General features: G+C 47.5%; 1 protein-coding gene across 1 annotated transcript in view; it reads left to right on the top strand.

Annotated features, from left to right (window-relative positions):
* The window catches only part of CUNH2orf81 (chromosome unknown C2orf81 homolog), a 170,343-nt gene extending 145,729 nt beyond the window's left edge, over positions 1-24,614 (top strand). Inside the window, exon 3 of the mRNA XM_088450060.1 lies at positions 22,035-24,614. Within this exon, the coding sequence (XP_088306186.1) occupies positions 22,035-23,129 (1,095 nt within the window). The 3' untranslated portion in view covers positions 23,130-24,614. The remainder of the gene's footprint in view (positions 1-22,034) is intronic.
* The last annotated feature ends 206 nt before the right edge of the window (positions 24,615-24,820 follow it).

Here is a 24,820-nt window from a genome sequence, read left to right as displayed (position 1 = left end):
CTACAAGACACACCCAGCAGTTACCCCAATATTATTCACCACCTACAAGACACACCCAGCTGTCACCCCAATATTATTCACCACCTACAAGACACACCCAGCTGTCACCCCAATATTATTCACCACCTACAAGTCACACCCAGCAGTCACCCCAATATTATTCACCACCTACAAGACACACCCAGCAGTTACCCCAATATTATTCACCACCTACAAGACACACCCAGCTGTCACCCCAATTTTATTCACCACCTAAAAGTCACACCCAGCAGTCACCCCAATATTATTCACCACCTAGAAGACACACCCAGCAGTCACCCCAATATTATTCACCACCTACAAGTCACACTCAGCAGTCACCCCAATATTATTCTCCACCCACAAGACACACCCAGCAGTCACCCCAATATTATTCACCACCTACAAGACACACCCAGCAGTCACACTCAGCAGTCACCCCAATATTATTCTCCACCCACAAGACACACCCAGCAGTCACCCCAATATTATTCACCACCTACAAAACACACCCAGCAGTCACCCCAATATTATTCACCACCTACAAGACACACCCAGCTGTCACCCCAATATTATTCACCACCTACAAGACACACCCAGCAGTCACCCCAATATTATTCACCACCTACAAGACACACCCAGCAGTTACCCCAATATTATTCACCACCTACAAGACACACCCAGCAGTCACCCCAATATTATTCACCACCTAGAAGACACACCCAGCTGTCACCCCAATATTATTCACCACCTACAAGTCACACCCAGCAGTCACCCCAATATTATTCACCACGTACAAGACACACCCAGCAGTTACCCCAATATTATTCACAACCTATAAGACACACCCAGCTGTCACCCCAATATTATTCACCACCTACAAGACACACCCAGCTGTCACCCCACTATTATTCACCACCTAGAAGACACACCCAGCTGTCACCCCAATATTATTCACCACCTACAAGTCACACCCAGCAGTCACCCCAATATTATTCACCACCTAAAAGACACACCCAGCAGTCACCCCAATATTATTCACCACCTACAAGACACACCCAGCTGTCACCCCACTATTATTCACCACCTAGAAGACACACCCAGCTGTCACCCCAATATTATTCACCACCTACAAGTCACACCCAGCAGTCACCCCAATATTATTCACCACCTACAAGACACACCCAGCAGTTACCCCAATATTATTCACCACCTAAAAGACACACCCAGCTGTCACCCCAATATTATTCACCACCTACAACACACACCCAGCAGTCACCCCAATATTATTCACCACCTACAAGACACACCCAGCAGTTACCCCAATATTATTCACCACCTACAAGACACACCCAGCACTCACCCCAAAAATATTCACCACCTACAAGACACACCCAGCTGTCACCCCAATATTATTCACCACCTAGAAGACACACCCAGCTGTCACCCCAATATTATTCACCACCCACAAGACACACCCAGCAGTCACCCCAATATTATTCACCACCTACAAGACACACCCAGCATTCAACCCAATATTATTCACCACCTACAAGACACACCCAGCAGTCACCCCAATATTATTCACCACCCACAAGACACACCCAGCAGTCACCCCAATATTATTCGCCACCCACAAGATACACACAGGAGTCACCCCAATATTATTCACCAGCCTACAAGACACATCCAGCAGTCACCCCAATATTATTCACCACCTACAAGACACACCCAGCAGTCACCCCAATATTATCTCCACCTACAAGATACACCCAGCAGTCACCCCAATATTATTCACCACCCAGAAGACACACCCAGTAGTCACCCCAATATTATTCACCACCTACAAGTCACACCCAGCAGTCACCCCAATATTATTCACCACCTACAAGACACACCCAGCAGTTACCCCAATATTATTCACCACCTACAAGACACACCCAGCTGTCACCCCAATATTATTCACCACCTACAAGTCACACCCAGCAGTCACCCCAATATTATTCACCACCTAGAAGACACACCCAGCTGTCACCCCAATATTATTCACCACCTACAAGTCACACTCAGCAGTCACCCCAATATTATTCTCCACCCACAAGACACACCCAGCAGTCACCCCAATATTATTCACCACCTACAAGACACACCCAGCAGTCACACTCAGCAGTCACCCCAATATTATTCTCCACCCACAAGACACACCCAGCAGTCACCCCAATATTATTCACCACCTACAAGACACACCCAGCAGTCACCCCAATATTATTCACCACCTACAAGACACACCCAGGAGTCACCACAATATTATTCACCACCTACAAGACACACCCAGCAGTCACCCCAATATTATATCCACCTACAAGACACACCCAGCAGTCACCTCAATATTATTCACCACCCACAAGATACACCCAGCATTCAACCCAATATTATTCACCACCTACAAGACACACCCAGCTGTCACCCCAATATTATTCACCACCTACAAGTCACACCCAGCAGTCACCCCAATATTATTCACCACCTAGAAGACACACCCAGCTGTCACCCCAATATTATTCACCACCTACAAGTCACACTCAGCAGTCACCCCAATATTATTCTCCACCCACAAGACACACAGAGCAGTCACCCCAATATTATTCACCACCTACAAGACACACCCAGCAGTCACACTCAGCAGTCACCCCAATATTATTCTCCACCCACAAGACACACCCAGCAGTCACCCCAATATTATTCACCACCTACAAGACACACCCAGCAGTCACCCCAATATTATTCACCACCTACAAGACACACCCAGGAGTCACCACAATATTATTCACCACCTACAAGACACACCCAGCAGTCACCCCAATATTATATCCACCTACAAGACACACCCAGCAGTCACCTCAATATTATTCACCACCCACAAGATACACCCAGCATTTACCCCAATATTATTCACCACCTACAAGACACACCCAGCTGTCACCCCAGTATTATCTCCACCTTCAAGATACACCCAGCAGTCACCCCAATATTATTCACCACCTACAAGACACACCCAGCAGTCACCCCAATATTATTCACCACCTACAAGACACACCCAGCAGTCACCCCAATATTATTCACCACCTACAAGACACACCCAGCAGTCACCCCAATATTATTCACCACCTACAAGACACACCCAGGAGTCACCCCAATATTATTCACCACCTACAAGACACACCCAGCAGTCACCCCAATATTATTCACCACCTACAAGACACACCCAGCAGTCACCCCAATATTATTCACCACCTACAAGACACACCCAGCAGTCACCCCAATATTATTCACCACCTACAAGACACACCCAGCAGTCACCCCAATATTATATCCACCTACAAGACACACCCAGCAGTCACCCCAATATTATTCACCACCCACAAGACACACCCAGCAGTCACCCCAATATTATCTCCACCTACAAGATACACCCAGCAGCCACCCCAATATTTTTCACCACCTACAAGACACACCCAGCAGTCACCCCAATATTATTCACCACCTACAAGACACACCCAGCAGTCACCCCAATATTATCTCCACCTACAAGATACACCCAGCAGTCACCCCAATATTATTCACCACCCAGAAGACACACCCAGCAGTCACCCCAATATTATTCACCACCCAGAAGACACACCCAGCAGTCACCCCAATATTATTCACCACCTACAATATACACCCAGCAGTCACCCCAATATTATTCACCACCTACAATATACACCCAGCAGTCACCCCAATATTATTCACCACCTACAAGACACACCCAGCAGTCACCCCAATATTATTCACCACCTACAAGACACACCCAGCAGTCACCCCAATAATATTCACCACCTACAAGACACACCCAGCAGTCACCCCAATATCATTCACCACCTACAAGACACACCCAGCAGTCACCCCAATATTATTCACCACCTACAAGACACACCCAGCAGTCACCCCAATATTTTTCACCACCTACAAGACACCCAGCTGTCACCCCAATATTATTCACCACCTACTAGACACACCCAGGAGTCACCACAATATTATTCACCACCTAGAAGACACACCCAGCAGTCACCCCAATATTATATCCACCTACAAGACACACCCAGCAGTCACCTCAATATTATTCACCACCTACAAGATACACCCAGCAGTCAACCCAATATTATTCACCACCTACAAGACACACCCAGCTGTCACCCCAGTATTATCTCCACCTACAAGATACACCCAGCAGTCACCCCAATATTATTCACCACCTACAAGACACACCCAGCAGTCACCCCAATATTATTCACCACCTACAAGACACACCCAGCAGTCACCCCAATATTATTCACCACCTACAAGACACACCCAGGAGTCACCACAATATTATTCACCACCTACAATATACACCCAGCAGTCACCCCAGTATTATCTCCACCTACAAGACACACCCAGCAGTTACCCCAATATTATTCACCACCTACAAGACACACCCAGCATTCACCCCAATATTATTCACCACCTACAAGACACACCCAGCAGTCACCCCAATATTATCTCCACCTACAAGACACACCCAGCAGTCACCCCAATATTATATCCACCTACAAGACACACCCAGCAGTCACCTCAATATTATTCACCACCTACAAGATACACCCAGCAGTCAACCCAATATTATTCACCACCTACAAGACACACCCAGCTGTCACCCCAGTATTATCTCCACCTACAAGATACACCCAGCAGTCACCCCAATATTATTCACCACCTACAAGACACACCCAGCAGTCACCCCAATATTATTCACCACCTACAAGACACACCCAGCAGTCACCCCAATATTATTCACCACCTACAAGACACACCCAGGAGTCACCACAATATTATTCACCACCTACAATATACACCCAGCAGTCACCCCAGTATTATCTCCACCTACAAGACACACCCAGCAGTTACCCCAATATTATTCACCACCCACAAGACACACCCAGCAGTCACCCCAATATTACCTCCACCTACAAGATACACCCAGCAGCCACCCCAATATTTTTCACCACCTACAAGACACACCCAGCAGTCACCCCAATATTATTCACCACCTACAAGACACACCCAGCAGTCACCCCAATATTATCTCCACCTACAAGATACACCCAGCAGTCACCCCAATATTATTCACCACCCAGAAGACACACCCAGCAGTCACCCCAATATTATTCACCACCCAGAAGACACACCCAGCAGTCACCCCAATATTATTCACCACCTACAATATACATCCAGCAGTCACCCCAATATTATTCACCACCTACAATATACACCCAGCAGTCACCCCAATATTATTCACCACCTACAATATACACCCAGCAGTCACCCCAATATTATTCACCACCTACAAGACACACCCAGCAGTCACCCCAATAATATTCACCACCTACAAGACACACCCAGCAGTCACCCCAATATTATTCACCACCTACAAGACACACCCAGCAGTCACCCCAATATTATTCACCACCTACAAGACACACCCAGAAGTCACCCCAATATTATTCACCACCTACAAGACACACCCAGCTGTCACCCCAATATTATTCACCACCTACAAGACACACCCAGCTGTCACCCCAATATTATTCACCACCTACAAGTCACACCCAGCAGTCACCCCAATATTATTCACCACCTACAAGACACACCCAGCAGTTACCCCAATATTATTCACCACCTACAAGACACACCCAGCTGTCACCCCAATATTATTCACCACCTACAAGACACACCCAGCTGTCACCCCAATATTATTCACCACCTACAAGTCACACCCAGCAGTCACCCCAATATTATTCACCACCTACAAGACACACCCAGCAGTTACCCCAATATTATTCACCACCTACAAGACACACCCAGCTGTCACCCCAATTTTATTCACCACCTAAAAGTCACACCCAGCAGTCACCCCAATATTATTCACCACCTAGAAGACACACCCAGCAGTCACCCCAATATTATTCACCACCTACAAGTCACACTCAGCAGTCACCCCAATATTATTCTCCACCCACAAGACACACCCAGCAGTCACCCCAATATTATTCACCACCTACAAGACACACCCAGCAGTCACACTCAGCAGTCACCCCAATATTATTCTCCACCCACAAGACACACCCAGCAGTCACCCCAATATTATTCACCACCTACAAAACACACCCAGCAGTCACCCCAATATTATTCACCACCTACAAGACACACCCAGCTGTCACCCCAATATTATTCACCACCTACAAGACACACCCAGCAGTCACCCCAATATTATTCACCACCTACAAGACACACCCAGCAGTTACCCCAATATTATTCACCACCTACAAGACACACCCAGCAGTCACCCCAATATTATTCACCACCTAGAAGACACACCCAGCTGTCACCCCAATATTATTCACCACCTACAAGTCACACCCAGCAGTCACCCCAATATTATTCACCACCTACAAGACACACCCAGCAGTTACCCCAATATTATTCACAACCTAAAAGACACACCCAGCTGTCACCCCAATATTATTCACCACCTACAAGACACACCCAGCTGTCACCCCACTATTATTCACCACCTAGAAGACACACCCAGCTGTCACCCCAATATTATTCACCACCTACAAGTCACACCCAGCAGTCACCCCAATATTATTCACCACCTACAAGACACACCCAGCAGTTACCCCAATATTATTCACCACCTAAAAGACACACCCAGCTGTCACCCCAATATTATTCACCACCTACAACACACACCCAGCAGTCACCCCAATATTATTCACCACCTACAAGACACACCCAGCAGTTACCCCAATATTATTCACCACCTACAAGACACACCCAGCACTCACCCCAAAAATATTCACCACCTACAAGACACACCCAGCTGTCACCCCAATATTATTCACCACCTAGAAGACACACCCAGCTGTCACCCCAATATTATTCACCACCCACAAGACACACCCAGCAGTCACCCCAATATTATTCACCACCTACAAGACACACCCAGCATTCAACCCAATATTATTCACCACCTACAAGACACACCCAGCAGTCACCCCAATATTATTCACCACCCACAAGACACACCCAGCAGTCACCCCAATATTATTCGCCACCCACAAGATACACACAGGAGTCACCCCAATATTATTCACCAGCCTACAAGACACATCCAGCAGTCACCCCAATATTATTCACCACCTACAAGACACACCCAGCAGTCACCCCAATATTATCTCCACCTACAAGATACACCCAGCAGTCACCCCAATATTATTCACCACCCAGAAGACACACCCAGTAGTCACCCCAATATTATTCACCACCTACAAGTCACACCCAGCAGTCACCCCAATATTATTCACCACCTACAAGACACACCCAGCAGTTACCCCAATATTATTCACCACCTACAAGACACACCCAGCTGTCACCCCAATATTATTCACCACCTACAAGTCACACCCAGCAGTCACCCCAATATTATTCACCACCTAGAAGACACACCCAGCTGTCACCCCAATATTATTCACCACCTACAAGTCACACTCAGCAGTCACCCCAATATTATTCTCCACCCACAAGACACACCCAGCAGTCACCCCAATATTATTCACCACCTACAAGACACACCCAGCAGTCACACTCAGCAGTCACCCCAATATTATTCTCCACCCACAAGACACACCCAGCAGTCACCCCAATATTATTCACCACCTACAAGACACACCCAGCAGTCACCCCAATATTATTCACCACCTACAAGACACACCCAGGAGTCACCACAATATTATTCACCACCTACAAGACACACCCAGCAGTCACCCCAATATTATATCCACCTACAAGACACACCCAGCAGTCACCTCAATATTATTCACCACCCACAAGATACACCCAGCATTCAACCCAATATTATTCACCACCTACAAGACACACCCAGCTGTCACCCCAATATTATTCACCACCTACAAGTCACACCCAGCAGTCACCCCAATATTATTCACCACCTAGAAGACACACCCAGCTGTCACCCCAATATTATTCACCACCTACAAGTCACACTCAGCAGTCACCCCAATATTATTCTCCACCCACAAGACACACCCAGCAGTCACCCCAATATTATTCACCACCTACAAGACACACCCAGCAGTCACACTCAGCAGTCACCCCAATATTATTCTCCACCCACAAGACACACCCAGCAGTCACCCCAATATTATTCACCACCTACAAGACACACCCAGCAGTCACCCCAATATTATTCACCACCTACAAGACACACCCAGGAGTCACCACAATATTATTCACCACCTACAAGACACACCCAGCAGTCACCCCAATATTATATCCACCTACAAGACACACCCAGCAGTCACCTCAATATTATTCACCACCCACAAGATACACCCAGCATTTACCCCAATATTATTCACCACCTACAAGACACACCCAGCTGTCACCCCAGTATTATCTCCACCTTCAAGATACACCCAGCAGTCACCCCAATATTATTCACCACCTACAAGACACACCCAGCAGTCACCCCAATATTATTCACCACCTACAAGACACACCCAGCAGTCACCCCAATATTATTCACCACCTACAAGACACACCCAGCAGTCACCCCAATATTATTCACCACCTACAAGACACACCCAGGAGTCACCCCAATATTATTCACCACCTACAAGACACACCCAGCAGTCACCCCAATATTATTCACCACCTACAAGACACACCCAGCAGTCACCCCAATATTATTCACCACCTACAAGACACACCCAGCAGTCACCCCAATATTATTCACCACCTACAAAACACACCCAGCAGTCACCCCAATATTATATCCACCTACAAGACACACCCAGCAGTCACCCCAATATTATTCACCACCTACAATATACACCCAGCAGTCACCCCAGTATTATCTCCACCTACAAGACACACCCAGCAGTTACCCCAATATTATTCACCACCTACAAGACACACCCAGCAGTCACCCCAATATTATCTCCACCTACAAGACACACCCAGCAGTCACCCCAATATTATTCACCAAATTCAAGACACACCCAGCAGTCACCCCAATATTATTCACCACCTACAAGACACATACAGGAGTCACCCCAATATTATTCACCATCTACAAGACACACCCAGCAGTCACCCCAATATTATTCACCACCCACAAGACACACCCAGCAGTCACCCCAATATTATCTCCACCTACAAGATACACCCAGCAGCCACCCCAATATTTTTCACCACCTACAAGACACACCCAGCAGTCACCCCAATATTATTCACCACCTACAAGACACACCCAGCAGTCACCCCAATATTATCTCCACCTACAAGATACACCCAGCAGTCACCCCAATATTATTCACCACCCAGAAGACACACCCAGCAGTCACCCCAATATTATTCACCACCCAGAAGACACACCCAGCAGTCACCCCAATATTATTCACCACCTACAATATACACCCAGCAGTCACCCCAATATTATTCACCACCTACAATATACACCCAGCAGTCACCCCAATATTATTCACCACCTACAAGACACACCCAGCAGTCACCCCAATATTATTCACCACCTACAAGACACACCCAGCAGTCACCCCAATAATATTCACCACCTACAAGACACACCCAGCAGTCACCCCAATATTATTCACCACCTACAAGACACACCCAGCAGTCACCCCAATATTATTCACCACCTACAAGACACACCCAGCAGTCACCCCAATATTTTTCACCACCTACAAGACACACCCAGCTGTCACCCCAATATTATTCACCACCTACAAGTCACACCCAGCAGTCACCCCAATATTATTCACCACCTAGAAGACACACCCAGCTGTCATCCCAATATTATTCACCACCTACAAGTCACACTCAGCAGTCACCCCAATATTATTCTCCACCCACAAGACACACCCAGCAGTTACCCCAATATTATTCACCACCTACAAGTCACACCCAGCAGTCACCCCAATATTATTCACCACCTACAAGACACACCCAGCAGTCACACTCAGCAGTCACCCCAATATTATTCTCCACCCACAAGACACACCCAGCAGTCACCCCAATATTATTCACCACCTACAAGACACACCCAGCAGTCACCCCAATATTATTCACCACCTACAAGACACACCCAGGAGTCACCACAATATTATTCACCACCTACAAGACACACCCAGCAGTCACCCCAGTATTATCTCCACCTACAAGATACAACCAGCAGTCACCCCAATATTATTCACCACCTACAAGACACACCCAGCAGTCACCCCAATATTATTCACCACCTACAAGACACACCCAGCAGTCACCCCAATATTATTCACCACCTACAAGACACACCCAGCAGTCACCCCAATATTATTCACCACCTACAAGACACACCCAGGAGTCACCACAATATTATTCACCACCGACAAGACACACCCAGCAGTCACCCCAATATTATATCCACCTACAAGACACACCCAGCAGTCACCCCAATATTATTCACCACCTACAATATACACCCAGCAGTCACCCCAGTATTATCTCCACCTACAAGACACACCCAGCAGTTACCCCAATATTATTCACCACCTACAAGACACACCCAGCATTCACCCCAATATTATTCACCACCTACAAGACACACCCAGCAGTCACCCCAATATTATCTCCACCTACAAGACACACCCAGCAGTCACCCCAATATTATTCACCAAATACAAGACACACCCAGCAGTCACCCCAATATTATTCACCACCTACAAGACACATACAGGAGTCACCCCAATATTATTCACCATCTACAAGACACACCCAGCAGTCACCCCAATATTATTCACCACCCACAAGACACACCCAGCAGTCACCCCAATATTATCTCCACCTACAAGATACACCCAGCAGCCACCCCAATATTTTTCACCACCTACAAGTCACACCCAGCAGTCACCCCAATATTATTCATCACCTACAAGACACACCCAGCAGTTACCGCCATATTATTCACCACCTACAAGACACACCCAGCAGTCACCCCAATATTATCTCCACCTACAAGACACACACAGGAGTCACCCCAATATTATTCACCAAATACAACACACACCCAGCAGTCACCCCAATATTATTCACCACCTACAAGACACACCCAGCAGTCACCCCAATATTATTCACCACCTACAAGACACACCCAGCAGTCACCCCAATATTATTCATCACCTACAAAACACACCCAGCAGTCACCCAAATATTATTCACCACCTACAAGACACACCCAGCAGTCACCCCAATATTATTCACCACCTACAAAACACACCCAGCAGTCACCCAAATATTATTCACCACCTACAAGACACACCCAGCATTCACCCCAATATTATTCACCACCTACAAAACACACCCAGCAGTCACCCCACTATTATTCACCACCTACAAAACACACCCAGCAGTCACCCAAATATTATTCACCACCTACAAGACACACCCAGCATTCACCCAAATATTATTCACCACCTACAAGACACACCCAGCAGTCACCCAAATATTATTCACCACCTACAAGACACACCCAGCAGTCACCCCAATATTATTCATCACCTACAAAACACACCCAGCAGTCACCCCAATATTATTCACCACCTACAAAACACACCCAGCAGTCACCCAAATATTATTCACCACCTACAAGATACACCCAGCAGTCACCCCAATATTATTCACCACCTACAAGATACACCCAGCAGTCACCCCAATATTATTCACCACTTACAATATACACCCAGCCGTCACCCCAATATTATTCACCACCTACAAGACACACCCAGGAGTCACCCCAATATTATTCACCACCTACAAGACACACCCAGCAGTCACCCCAATATTATTCACCACCTACAAGACACACCCAACAGTCACCCCAATATTATCTCCACCTACAAGATACACCCAGCAGTCTCCCCAATATTATCTCCACCTACAAGATACACCCAGCAGTCACCCCAATAATATTCACCACCTACAATATACACCCAGCAGTCACCCCAATATTATTCACCACCTAAAATATACACCCAGCCGTCACCCCAATATTATTCACCACCTACAAGACACACCCAGGAGTCACCCCAATATTATTCACCACCTACAAGACACACCCAGCAGTCACCCCAATATTATTCACCACCTACAAGACACACCCAGCAATTACCCCAATATTATTCACCACCTACAAGACACACCCAGCATTCACCCCAATATTATTCACCACCTTCAAGACACACCCAGCAGTCACCCCAATATTATCTCCACCTACAAGACACACCCAGCAGTCACCCCAATATTATTCACCACCTACAAGACACATACAGGAGTGACCCCAATATTATTCACCATCTACAAGACACACCCAGCAGTCACCCCAATATTATTCACAACCCACAAGACACACCCAGCAGTCACCCCAATATTATCTCCACCTACAAGATACACCCAGCAGCCACCCCAATATTTTTCACCACCTACAAGACACACCCAGCAGTCTCCCCAATATTATTCATCACCTACAAGACACACCCAGCAGTTACCCCAATATTATCTCCACCTACAAGACACACACAGGAGTCACCCCAATATTATTCACCACCTACAAGACACACCCAGCAGTCACCCCAATATTATTCACCACCTACAAGACACACCCAGCAGTCACCTCAATATTATTCACCACCCACAAGACACACCCAGCAGTCACCCCAATATTATCTCCACCTACAAGATACACCCAGCAGCCACCCCAATATTTTTCGCCACCTACAAGACACACCCAGCAGTCACCCCAATATTATTCATCACCTACAAGACACACCCAGCAGTTACCCCCATATTATTCACCACCTACAATATACACCCAGCAGTCACCCCAATATTATCTCCACCTACAAGACACACCCAGCAGTCACCCCAATAATATTCACCACCTACAAGACACACCCAGCAGTCACCCCAATATTATTCACCACCTACAAGACACACCCAGCAGTTACCCCAATATTATTCACCACCTACAAGACACACCCAGCATTCACCCCAATATTATTCACCACCTACAAGACACACCCAGCTGTCACCCCACTATTATTCACCACCTAGAAGACACACCCAGCTGTCACCCCAATATTATTCACCACCTACAAGTCACACCCAGCAGTCACCCCATTATTATTCACCACCTACAAGACACACCCAGCAGTCACCCCAATATTATTCACCACCTAAAAGACACACCCAGCTGTCACCCCAATATTATTCACCACCTACAAGACACACCCAGCAGTCACCCCAATATTATTCACCACCTACAAGACACACCCAGCAGTTACTCCAATATTATTCACCACCTTGAAGACACACCCAGCTGTCACCCCAATATTATTCACCACCTACAAGTCACCCCAATATTATTCTCCACCCACAAGACACACCCAGCAGTCACCACAATATTATTCACCACCTACAAGACACACCCAGCATTCAACCCAATATTATTCACCACCTACAAGACACACCCAGCAGTCACCCCAATATTATTGACCACCCACAAGACACACCCAGCAGTCACCCCAATATTATTCGCCACCCTCAAGACACACACAGGAGTCACCCCAATATTATTCACCATCTACAAGACACACCCAGCAGTCACCCCAATATTATTCACCACCTACAAGACACACCCAGGAGTCACCCCAATATTATTCACCACCTACAAGACACACCCAGCAGTCACCCCAATATTATTCACCACCTACAAGACACACCCAACAGTCACCCCAATATTATCTCCACCTACAAGATACACCCAGCAGTCTCCCCAATATTATCTCCACCTACAAGATACACCCAGCAGTCACCCCAATAATATTCACCACCTACAATATACACCCAGCAGTCACCCCAATATTATTCACCACCTACAATATACACCCAGCCGTCACCCCAATATTATTCACCACCTACAAGACACACCCAGGAGTCACCCCAATATTATTCACCACCTACAAGACACACCCAGCAGTCACCCCAATATTATTCACCACCTACAAGACACACCCAGCAATTACCCCAATATTATTCACCACCTACAAGACACACCCAGCATTCACCCCAATATTATTCACCACCTTCAAGACACACCCAGCAGTCACCCCAATATTATCTCCACCTACAAGACACACCCAGCAGTCACCCCAATATTATTCACCACCTACAAGACACATACAGGAGTGACCCCAATATTATTCACCATCTACAAGACACACCCAGCAGTCACCCCAATATTATTCACAACCCACAAGACACACCCAGCAGTCACCCCAATATTATCTCCACCTACAAGATACACCCAGCAGCCACCCCAATATTTTTCACCACCTACAAGACACACCCAGCAGTCTCCCCAATATTATTCATCACCTACAAGACACACCCAGCAGTTACCCCAATATTATCTCCACCTACAAGACACACACAGGAGTCACCCCAATATTATTCACCACCTACAAGACACACCCAGCAGTCACCCCAATATTATTCACCACCTACAAGACACACCCAGCAGTCACCTCAATATTATTCACCACCCACAAGACACACCCAGCAGTCACCCCAATATTATCTCCACCTACAAGATACACCCAGCAGCCACCCCAATATTTTTCGCCACCTACAAGACACACCCAGCAGTCACCCCAATATTATTCATCACCTACAAGACACACCCAGCAGTTACCCCCATATTATTCACCACCTACAATATACACCCAGCAGTCACCCCAATATTATCTCCACCTACAAGACACACCCAGCAGTCACCCCAATAATATTCACCACCTACAAGACACACCCAGCAGTCACCCCAATATTATTCACCACCTACAAGACACACCCAGCAGTTACCCCAATATTATTCACCACCTACAAGACACACCCAGCATTCACCCCAATATTATTCACCACCTACAAGACACACCCAGCTGTCACCCCACTATTATTCACCACCTAGAAGACACACCCAGCTGTCACCCCAATATTATTCACCACCTACAAGTCACACCCAGCAGTCACCCCATTATTATTCACCACCTACAAGACACACCCAGCAGTCACCCCAATATTATTCACCACCTAAAAGACACACCCAGCTGTCACCCCAATATTATTCACCACCTACAAGACACACCCAGCAGTCACCCCAATATTATTCACCACCTACAAGACACACCCAGCAGTTACTCCAATATTATTCACCACCTTGAAGACACACCCAGCTGTCACCCCAATATTATTCACCACCTACAAGTCACCCCAATATTATTCTCCACCCACAAGACACACCCAGCAGTCACCACAATATTATTCACCACCTACAAGACACACCCAGCATTCAACCCAATATTATTCACCACCTACAAGACACACCCAGCAGTCACCCCAATATTATTGACCACCCACAAGACACACCCAGCAGTCACCCCAATATTATTCGCCACCCTCAAGACACACACAGGAGTCACCCCAATATTATTCACCATCTACAAGACACACCCAGCAGTCACCCCAATATTATTCACCACCTACAAGACACACCCAGCAGTCACCCCAATATTATTCACCACCCAGAAGACACACCCAGCAGTCACCCCAATATTATTCACCACCTACAATATACACCCAGCAGTCACCCCAATATTATTCACCACCTACAATATACACCCAGCAGTCACCCCAATATTATTCACCACCTACAAGACACACCCAGCAGTCACCCCAATATTATTCACCACCTACAAGACACACCCAGCAGTCACCCCAATAATATTCACCACCTACAAGACACACCCAGCAGTCACCCCAATATTATTCACCACCTACAAGACACACCCAGCAGTCACCCCAATATTATTCACCACCTACAAGACACACCCAGCAGTTACCCCAATATTATTCACCACCTACAAGACACACCCAGCATTCACCCCAATATTATTCACCACCTACAAGACACACCCAGCACTCTCCCCAATATTATTCACCACCTACAAGACACACCCAGCACTCTCCCCAATATTATTCACCACCTACAAGACACACCCAGCATTCACCCCAATATTATTCACCACCTACAAGACACACCCAGCTGTCACCCCAATTTTATTCACCACCTACAAGACACACCCAGCAGTTACCCCAATATTATTCTCCACCTACAAGACACACCCAACAGTCACCCCAATATTATTCACCACCTACAAGACACACCCAGCAGTCACCCCAATATTATCTCCACCTACAAGATGCACCCAGCAGTCACCCCAATATTATTCTCTACCCATGCAGACTATGGCCCTCATTCAGAGTCTATCGCAAGAACCGATCGCTCAGTCTGAATGAGGGCGGGCACTTCTTGTTGTGAAGTGCTGCCTCCAGGTCACATGCTAAGCTGTGTTACCACCCACAGCTTAGCTTGCGATCAGGGTGATGGTCATCACCATCGCGACCATCGGGGCTTATGACCAGACCCTAAGGTTGGGTCTGGGCACTCGTAAGCCCCAGGGAACTTCCTGCTCTGTTTGAGCAGGAAGTTCCCCACTGACATCATCAATGATGGCACGCCCCCGGCCCGCCCAGCAAACGGGGCGAGCTGTCACTCAACATCGACCGGTTGCGAGCGCATCGGCGCTTGCGACCGGGTCTTAATGAGACCCAATGTCTCTGACTATCATTCTACACCCCAGACACACCCAGTATACACCCCAATCTCTATCATTCTACACCCCAGACACACCCAGTATACACCCCGATCTCTAGCATTCTACACCCCAGACACACCCAGTATACACCCCGATCTCTAGCATTCTATACTCCAGACACACCCAGTATACACCCCGATCTCTGGCTATCATTCTACACCCCAGACACACCCAGTATACACCCCGATCTCTGACTATCATTCTACACCCCAGACACACCCAGTATACACCCCGATCTCTGACTATCATTCTACACCCCAGACACACCCAGTATACACCCCAATCTCTATCATTCTACACCCCAGACACACCCAGTATACACCCCGATCTCTATCATTCTACACCCCAGACACACCCAGTATACACCCCGATCTCTGGCTATCATTCTACACCCCAGACACACCCAGTATACACCCCCGATCTCTAGCATTCTACACCCCAGACACACCCAGTATACACCCCGATCTCTAGCATTCTACACCCCAGACACACCCAGTATACACCACGATCTCTGGCTATCATTCTACACCCCAGACACACCCAGTATACACCCCGATCTCTGACTATCATTCTACACCCCAGACACACCCAGTATACACCCCGATCTCTAGCATTCTACACCCCAGACACACCCAGTATACACCCCGATCTCTAGCATTCTACACTCCAGACACACCCAGTATACACCCCGATCTCTGGCTATCATTCTACACCCCAGACACACCCAGTATACACCCCAATCTCTATCATTCTACACCCCAGACACACCCAGTATACACCCCGATCTCTATCATTCTACACCCCAGACACACCCAGTATACACCCCGATCTCTGGCTATCATTCTACACCCCAGACACACCCAGTATACACCCCGATCTCTGACTATCATTCTACACCCCAGACACTCAGTATACACCCCAATCTCTATCATTCTACACCCCAGACACACCCAGTATACACCCCGATCTCTATCATTCTACACCCCAGACACACCCAGTATACACCCCGATCTCTGACTATCATTCTACACCCCTGACACACCCAGTATACACCCCGATCTCTGACTATCATTCTACACCCCAGACACACCCAGTATACACCCCAATCTCTATCATTCTACACCCCAGACACACCCAGTATACACCCCGATCTCTATCATTCTACACCCCAGACACACCCAGTATACACCCCAATCTCTGGCTATCATTCTACACCCCAGACACACCCAGTATACATCCCCGATCTCTAGCATTCTACACCCCAGACACACCCAGTATACACCCCGATCTCTAGCATTCTACACCCCAGACACACCCAGTATACACCCCGATCTCTGGCTATCATTCTACACCCCAGACACACCCAGTATACACCCCGATCTCGGACTATCATTCTACACCCCAGACACACCCAGTATACACCCCGATCTCTAGCATTCTACACCCCAGACACACCCAGTATACACCCCGATCTCTAGCATTCTACACTCCAGACACACCCAGTATACACCCCGATCTCTGGCTATCATTCTACACCCCAGACACACCCAGTATACACCCCGATCTCTGACTATCATTCTACACCCCAGATACCCAGTATACACCCCAATCTCTATCATTCTACACCCCAGACACACCCAGTATACACCCCGATCTCTATCATTCTACACCCCAGACACACCCAGTATACACCCCGATCTCTGGCTATCATTCTACACCCCAGACACACCCAGTATACACCCCGATCTCTGACTATCATTCTACACCCCAGACACACCCAGTATACACACCGATCTCTAGCATTCTACACCCCAGACACACCCAGTATACACCCCGATCTCTAGCATTCTACACTCCAGACACACCCAGTATACACCCCAATCTCTGGCTATCATTCTACACCCCAGACACACCCAGTATACACCCCGATCTCTGACTATCATTCTACACCCCAGACACACCCAGTATACACCCCGATCTCTGACTATCATTCTACACCCCAGACACACCCAGTATACACCCCAATCTCTATCATTCTACACCCCAGACACACCCAGTATACACCCCGATCTCTGGCTATCATTCTACACCCCAGACACACCCAGTATACACCCCGATCTCTGACTATCATTCTACACCCCAGACACACCCAGTATACACCCCGATCTCTGACTATCATTCTACACCCCAGACACACCCAGTATACACCCCGATCTCTGGCTATCATTCTACACCCCAGACACACCCAGTATACACCCCCGATCTCTAGCATTCTACACCCCAGACACACCCAGTATACACCCCGATCTCTAGCATTCTACACCCCAGACACACCCAGTATACACCCCGATCTCTGGCTTTCATTCTACACCCCAGACACACCCAGTATACACCCCGATCTCTGACTATCATTCTACACCCCAGACACACCCAGTATACACCCCGATCTCTAGCATTCTACACCCCAGACACACCCAGTATACACCCCGATCTCTATCATTCTACACCCCAGACACACCCAGTATACACCCCGATCTCTAGCATTCTACACCCCAGACACACCCAGTATACACCCCGATCTCTGGCTATCATTCTACACCCCAGACACACCCAGTATACACCCCGATCTCTATCATGCTACACCCTAGACACACCCAGTATACACCCCGATCTCTAGCATTCTACACCCCAGACACACCCAGTATACACCCCGATCTCTATCATTCTACACCCCAGACACACCCAGTATACACCCCGATCTCTAGCATTCTACACCCCAGACACACCCAGTATACACCCCGATCTCTATCATTCTACACCCCAGACACACCCAGTATACACCCCGATCTCTAGCATTCTACACCCCAGACACACCCAGTATACACCCCGATCTCTGGCTATCATTCTACACCCCAGACACACCCAGTATACACCCCGATCTCTGACTATCATTCTACACCCCAGACACACCCAGTATACACCCTGATCTCTGACTATCATTCTACACCCCAGACACACCCAGTATACACCCCGATCTCTATCATTCTACACCCCAGACACACCCAGTATACACCCCGATCTCTGACTATCATTCTACACCCCAGACACACCCAGTATACACCCCGATCTCTATCATTCTACACCCCAGACACACCCAGTATACACCCCGATCTCTGGCTATCATTCTGCACCCCAGACACACCCAGTATACACCCCGATCTCTGACTATCATTCTACACCCCAGACACACCCAGTATACACCCCGATCTCTATCATTCTACACCCCAGACACACCCAGTATACACCCCGATCTCTGACTATCATTCTACACCCCAGAGACACCCAGTATACACCCCGATCTCTTGACTACCATTCTACACCCCAGACACACCCAGTATACACCCCAATCTCTATCATTCTACACCCCAGACACACCCAGTATACACCCCGATCTCTGGATATCATTCTACACCCCAGACACACCCAGTATACACCCCGATCTCTGACTATCATTCTTCACCCCAGACACACCCAGTATACACCCCGATCTCTATCATTCTACACCCCAGACACACCCAGTATACACCCCGATCTCTAGCATTCTACACCCCAGACACACCCAGTATACACCCTGATCTCTATCATTCTGCACCCTAGACACACCCAGTATACACCCCGATCTCTAGCATTCTACACCCCAGACACACCCAGTATACACCCCGATCTCTAGCATTCTACACCCCAGACACACCCAGTATACACCCCGATCTCTGGCTATCATTCTACACCCCAGACATACCCAGCATACACCCTGATCTCTGACTATCATTCTACACCCCAGACACCCCGATCTCTGACTATCATTCTACACCCCAGACACACCCAGTATAAACCCCCCTATCTCTGACTATCATTCTACACCCCAGACACACCCAGTATACACCCCGATCTCTGACTATGATTCTACACCCCAGACACACCCAGTATACACCCCGATCTCTGTCTATCATTCTACACCCCAGACACACCCCCGATCTGACTATGATTCTACACCCCAGACACACCCAGTATACACCCCCGATCTCTGACTGTCATTCTACACCTCAGACACACCCAGTATACACCCACGATCTCTGACTATCATTCTACACCCCAGACACACCCCGATCTCTGACTATCATTCTACACTTAGACACACCTAGTATACACCCCGATCTCTATCATTCTACACCCCAGACACACCCAGTATACACCCCGATCTCTAGCATTCTACACCCCAGACACACCCAGTATACACCCTGATCTCTATCATTCTGCACCCTAGACACACCCAGTATACACCCCGATCTCTAGCATTCTACACCCCAGACACACCCAGTATACACCCACGATCTCTGACTATCATTCTACACCCCAGACACACCCCGATCTCTGACTATCATTCTACACTTAGACACACCCAGTATATACCCCGATCTCTGTCATTCTACACCCCAGACACACCTAGTATACACCCCGATCTCTGACTATGATTCTACACCCCAGACACACCCAGTATACACCCCGATCTCTGACTATCATTCTACACCCCAGACACACCAAGTATACACCCTGATCTCTGACTATGATTCTACACCCCAGACACACTTAGTATACACCCCGATCTCTATCATTGTACACCCCAGACACACCCAGTATACACCCCGATCTCTATCATTCTACACCCCAGACACACCCAGTATACACCCCGATCTCTGGGCAGTTTCTGAGCTGAGAGCAGTAACGTTGCCCATTGGTAAATCCAGGCTGCACTGCAGGGGGGACAAATATAAAATGTGCTGAGAGTAAAGTTTGGGAGGGTCATGTCCACGCTCAGATCTGCATTGCAGTGTAATATTGACGCTGTCCAGTATTTCTGGGCTACATACAAAAGCAGCCAGTATTTTACTGCGTGCAGAATAGTAATTGTATGTGTCCTGCATGGTCTGTCCTGGTGCAATGTTACTGGCTTTTACTGATCTGCTCCTAACTCTGTCTCTGTGTGTTATGGATTCAGCTGCCAATTAGTCCTCTCTCCGTCCTCCACAGCCGGTATGCTCAGAGCACCTCATTACAGATATCCCAGAACAAGAAGCAGAAGCTAGAACCCAAACAGTGGACTTCCCAAGATCTCCAAATAGTTGTGAGTATCCCACTCTGCCAAACCCTCTGCAAGATGATTCAGAAGCTAATATCGGGACAGTGGAACTCCCTAAGTATCCAAATAATGTTCAGGATCTCCCTCTTCCAAACCCTGGACAAAAAGAAGATACCCAACATGGTACTTATGCAACCCAAGCTTCTCAACTATACATCAAGCCTACCCCTCCCCTTGATCCCAAAAAGACCAAGAACCGGTATCATCCTCACCGTGGACCTCTTCGCTCAGCTGGCGTCAAGAACATCACTAAGTCCCTCGAGGATACAGAAAAAGAGATGTTGTTGGATCAGTTTCTGAGGGAAAAGGAAGAGAACAAAGTAGATGAAAGCTTTAGTCTTTTGCCAACTTCTTTGCACAACATCCTGAAGATCCAGCTCATGAGGCCACCTCAGAAGAACGATCTTATCTACGATGATGCAGGAAATATTCTCTCTGTGCCACAAGTCGACCTCTCCAAACTTCCACGACACCATGTTCGCCCTCACATAGAAGTATTAGATGTCAGTAAAAAAGCTGAGTTTGGGGGTAGGAAAGCAGCTGATGTGGGTGTAGGAGTACCTAGTCTTGCACCTAAGAGAGGCAGAAGATCCAGTCATAAAGAAGCCATTAAGCTGTCTCAGAAGCATGGGTTACAGTTAGACCCTTCATCTTATGAATCACAGAAGATGGTGCTAGGTAATAAGTTACTTCACGCACTAACCAGGTCCAGCATAGTAGAGGATATGCAAGGTCCTAATCCTGTCTCAGCAGGCATTCTGCTAGATACCATGCAGCTTTCCCATGGGGTTATACTGAGAGAGGGCAACATAACAAAACAAGGGTCTGTAGACAGCCTTCAGCAGAGGGAGCAGGGTTGGAGGGAGGATAGAAGAGTTCTCCGGCCCATCAGAGCTTCCATTACTCTGCCAAGCATCTCTGTGGATCAGCTTATTAAGAACAACATACCGCAGGTACAGCCTCTTGTGTCCTTTATTTCACCATAACGTTTGTGTGCCAAGATCTCCTCCAGCCTAAGGTCACTCCACCATCTCCTAACTGAGGTCTCTCCACCATCTCCTAACTGAGGGCTCTCCACCATCTCCTAACTGAGGGCTCTCCACCATCTCCTAACTGAGGGCTCTCCACCATCTCCTAACTGAGGGCTCTCCACCATCTCCTAACTGAGGGCTCTCCACCATCTTCTAACTGAGGGCTCTCCACCATCTCCTAACTGAGGGCTCTCCACCATCTCCTAACTGAGGGCTCTCCACCATCTCCTAACTGAGCGCTCTCCACCATCTCCTAACTGAGCGCTCTCCACCATCTCCTAACTAAGGGCTCTCCACCATCTTCTAACTGAGGGCTCTCCACCATCTCCTAACTGAGGGCTGTCAACTACATCTTCGACCTGACGTCTCTATACTAAGGGGCACATGTACTAAGCTCTGAAAATTGATAAACTGGAAAGTGATAAAGTACCAACCAATCAGCTCCTAATTGTCATTTTTCAAACACAGCCTGTGGCATGATAGTTAGGAGCTGATTGGCTGGTAGTTTATCACTTTCCAGAGCTTAGTACATCTCACCCTACCTTTCCAGGCACCTGCTATAGACGGGGAGAAAATCGCTGAATTTAGGATATAAAATGATGATGAAGGGGTAATGAGTAAAACGCAGTCTGGCTCACAGAATAGGGGGAGGGACGGCATCAGGTGACAGATCTTCGTGCTCCCGTGTAATTTATCTGGCACATCGTGTGCTATAAACGAGGTTATCCACACATGTCACATACATGCGTGTGACATATAACACTACTGTGATAACATGTTTCAGTGACAATACCAGAGTTATGCTGGCGGGCAGACATGTATTCTGTGTAACCCCCAATGTACAGGACATGTCTCACATAAGTCCTCATTGTTTCTTGTTGTACCGTTGCAGCAATGTGCAGTAGTGCGGCCGGCCCCTGAGCTTCTAACACATCGCGGGGACGGGCGCCTTCATAATAAATTCTAATTATTGGGTGCAATAATAAATATGCCCCTATAAGTGTATTGTGGTTCCTCACCTCCTGAACATGCAGGGGGTCCCCATCTGGCTCATGCTCACCTCCAATCACTAATCTCGGTGGGATTACTCTCAGGGTGTTAGGGAGAAGGTTTATGGATATTATGAGTTTGTGTTTCTAACCATATGTTCATGCTCCGAAGCAATAATTCCATGGGGTTGTGTTGTACAGATTGGAGAGGACGCTGACTTTATAATACATGCTTTACAAGACTCAAATGACTGTTATTGGAACATTTTATCATTCTGTTGTTACCCTTGACTACATTAGATGTTTAATAGCATTACACTTACAGGTCCTACATGTGGAATGATCACATCTGTAGCCCTCCTTCCCTTCTGATTATGTTGCCTGTTCTAAGATGTAGTAAACGCCTGGAGGTATAGTCTTCACCCAGGGCTTATGGAGATTACTATGGTTGTGGAGGAAATTGTTTGAATAAACTATTTTTTTGCAAAGCATATGTGACAATTTGTGCACCCTCCATGGAAGAGGGACATCTAAGAAGAGGAGATCATTGTGTAAAATAGCGTAAACCAATGACATAATTTTATACAGAAGCACACACTGATCCCATCGTTACACGTTCTTATAACAGGAGGATCTAGCTAGTAAGAGCTAATTGCA

The sequence above is a fragment of the Taudactylus pleione genome, unplaced genomic scaffold (genome assembly GCF_031769625.1).
Source record: "Taudactylus pleione unplaced genomic scaffold, aTauple2 ptg000505l, whole genome shotgun sequence".
Taxonomy (NCBI): Eukaryota; Metazoa; Chordata; class Amphibia; order Anura; family Myobatrachidae; genus Taudactylus; species Taudactylus pleione.
Note: the sequence above shows the minus strand (reverse complement) of the source record. Positions and strands in the feature narration are given on the sequence as shown.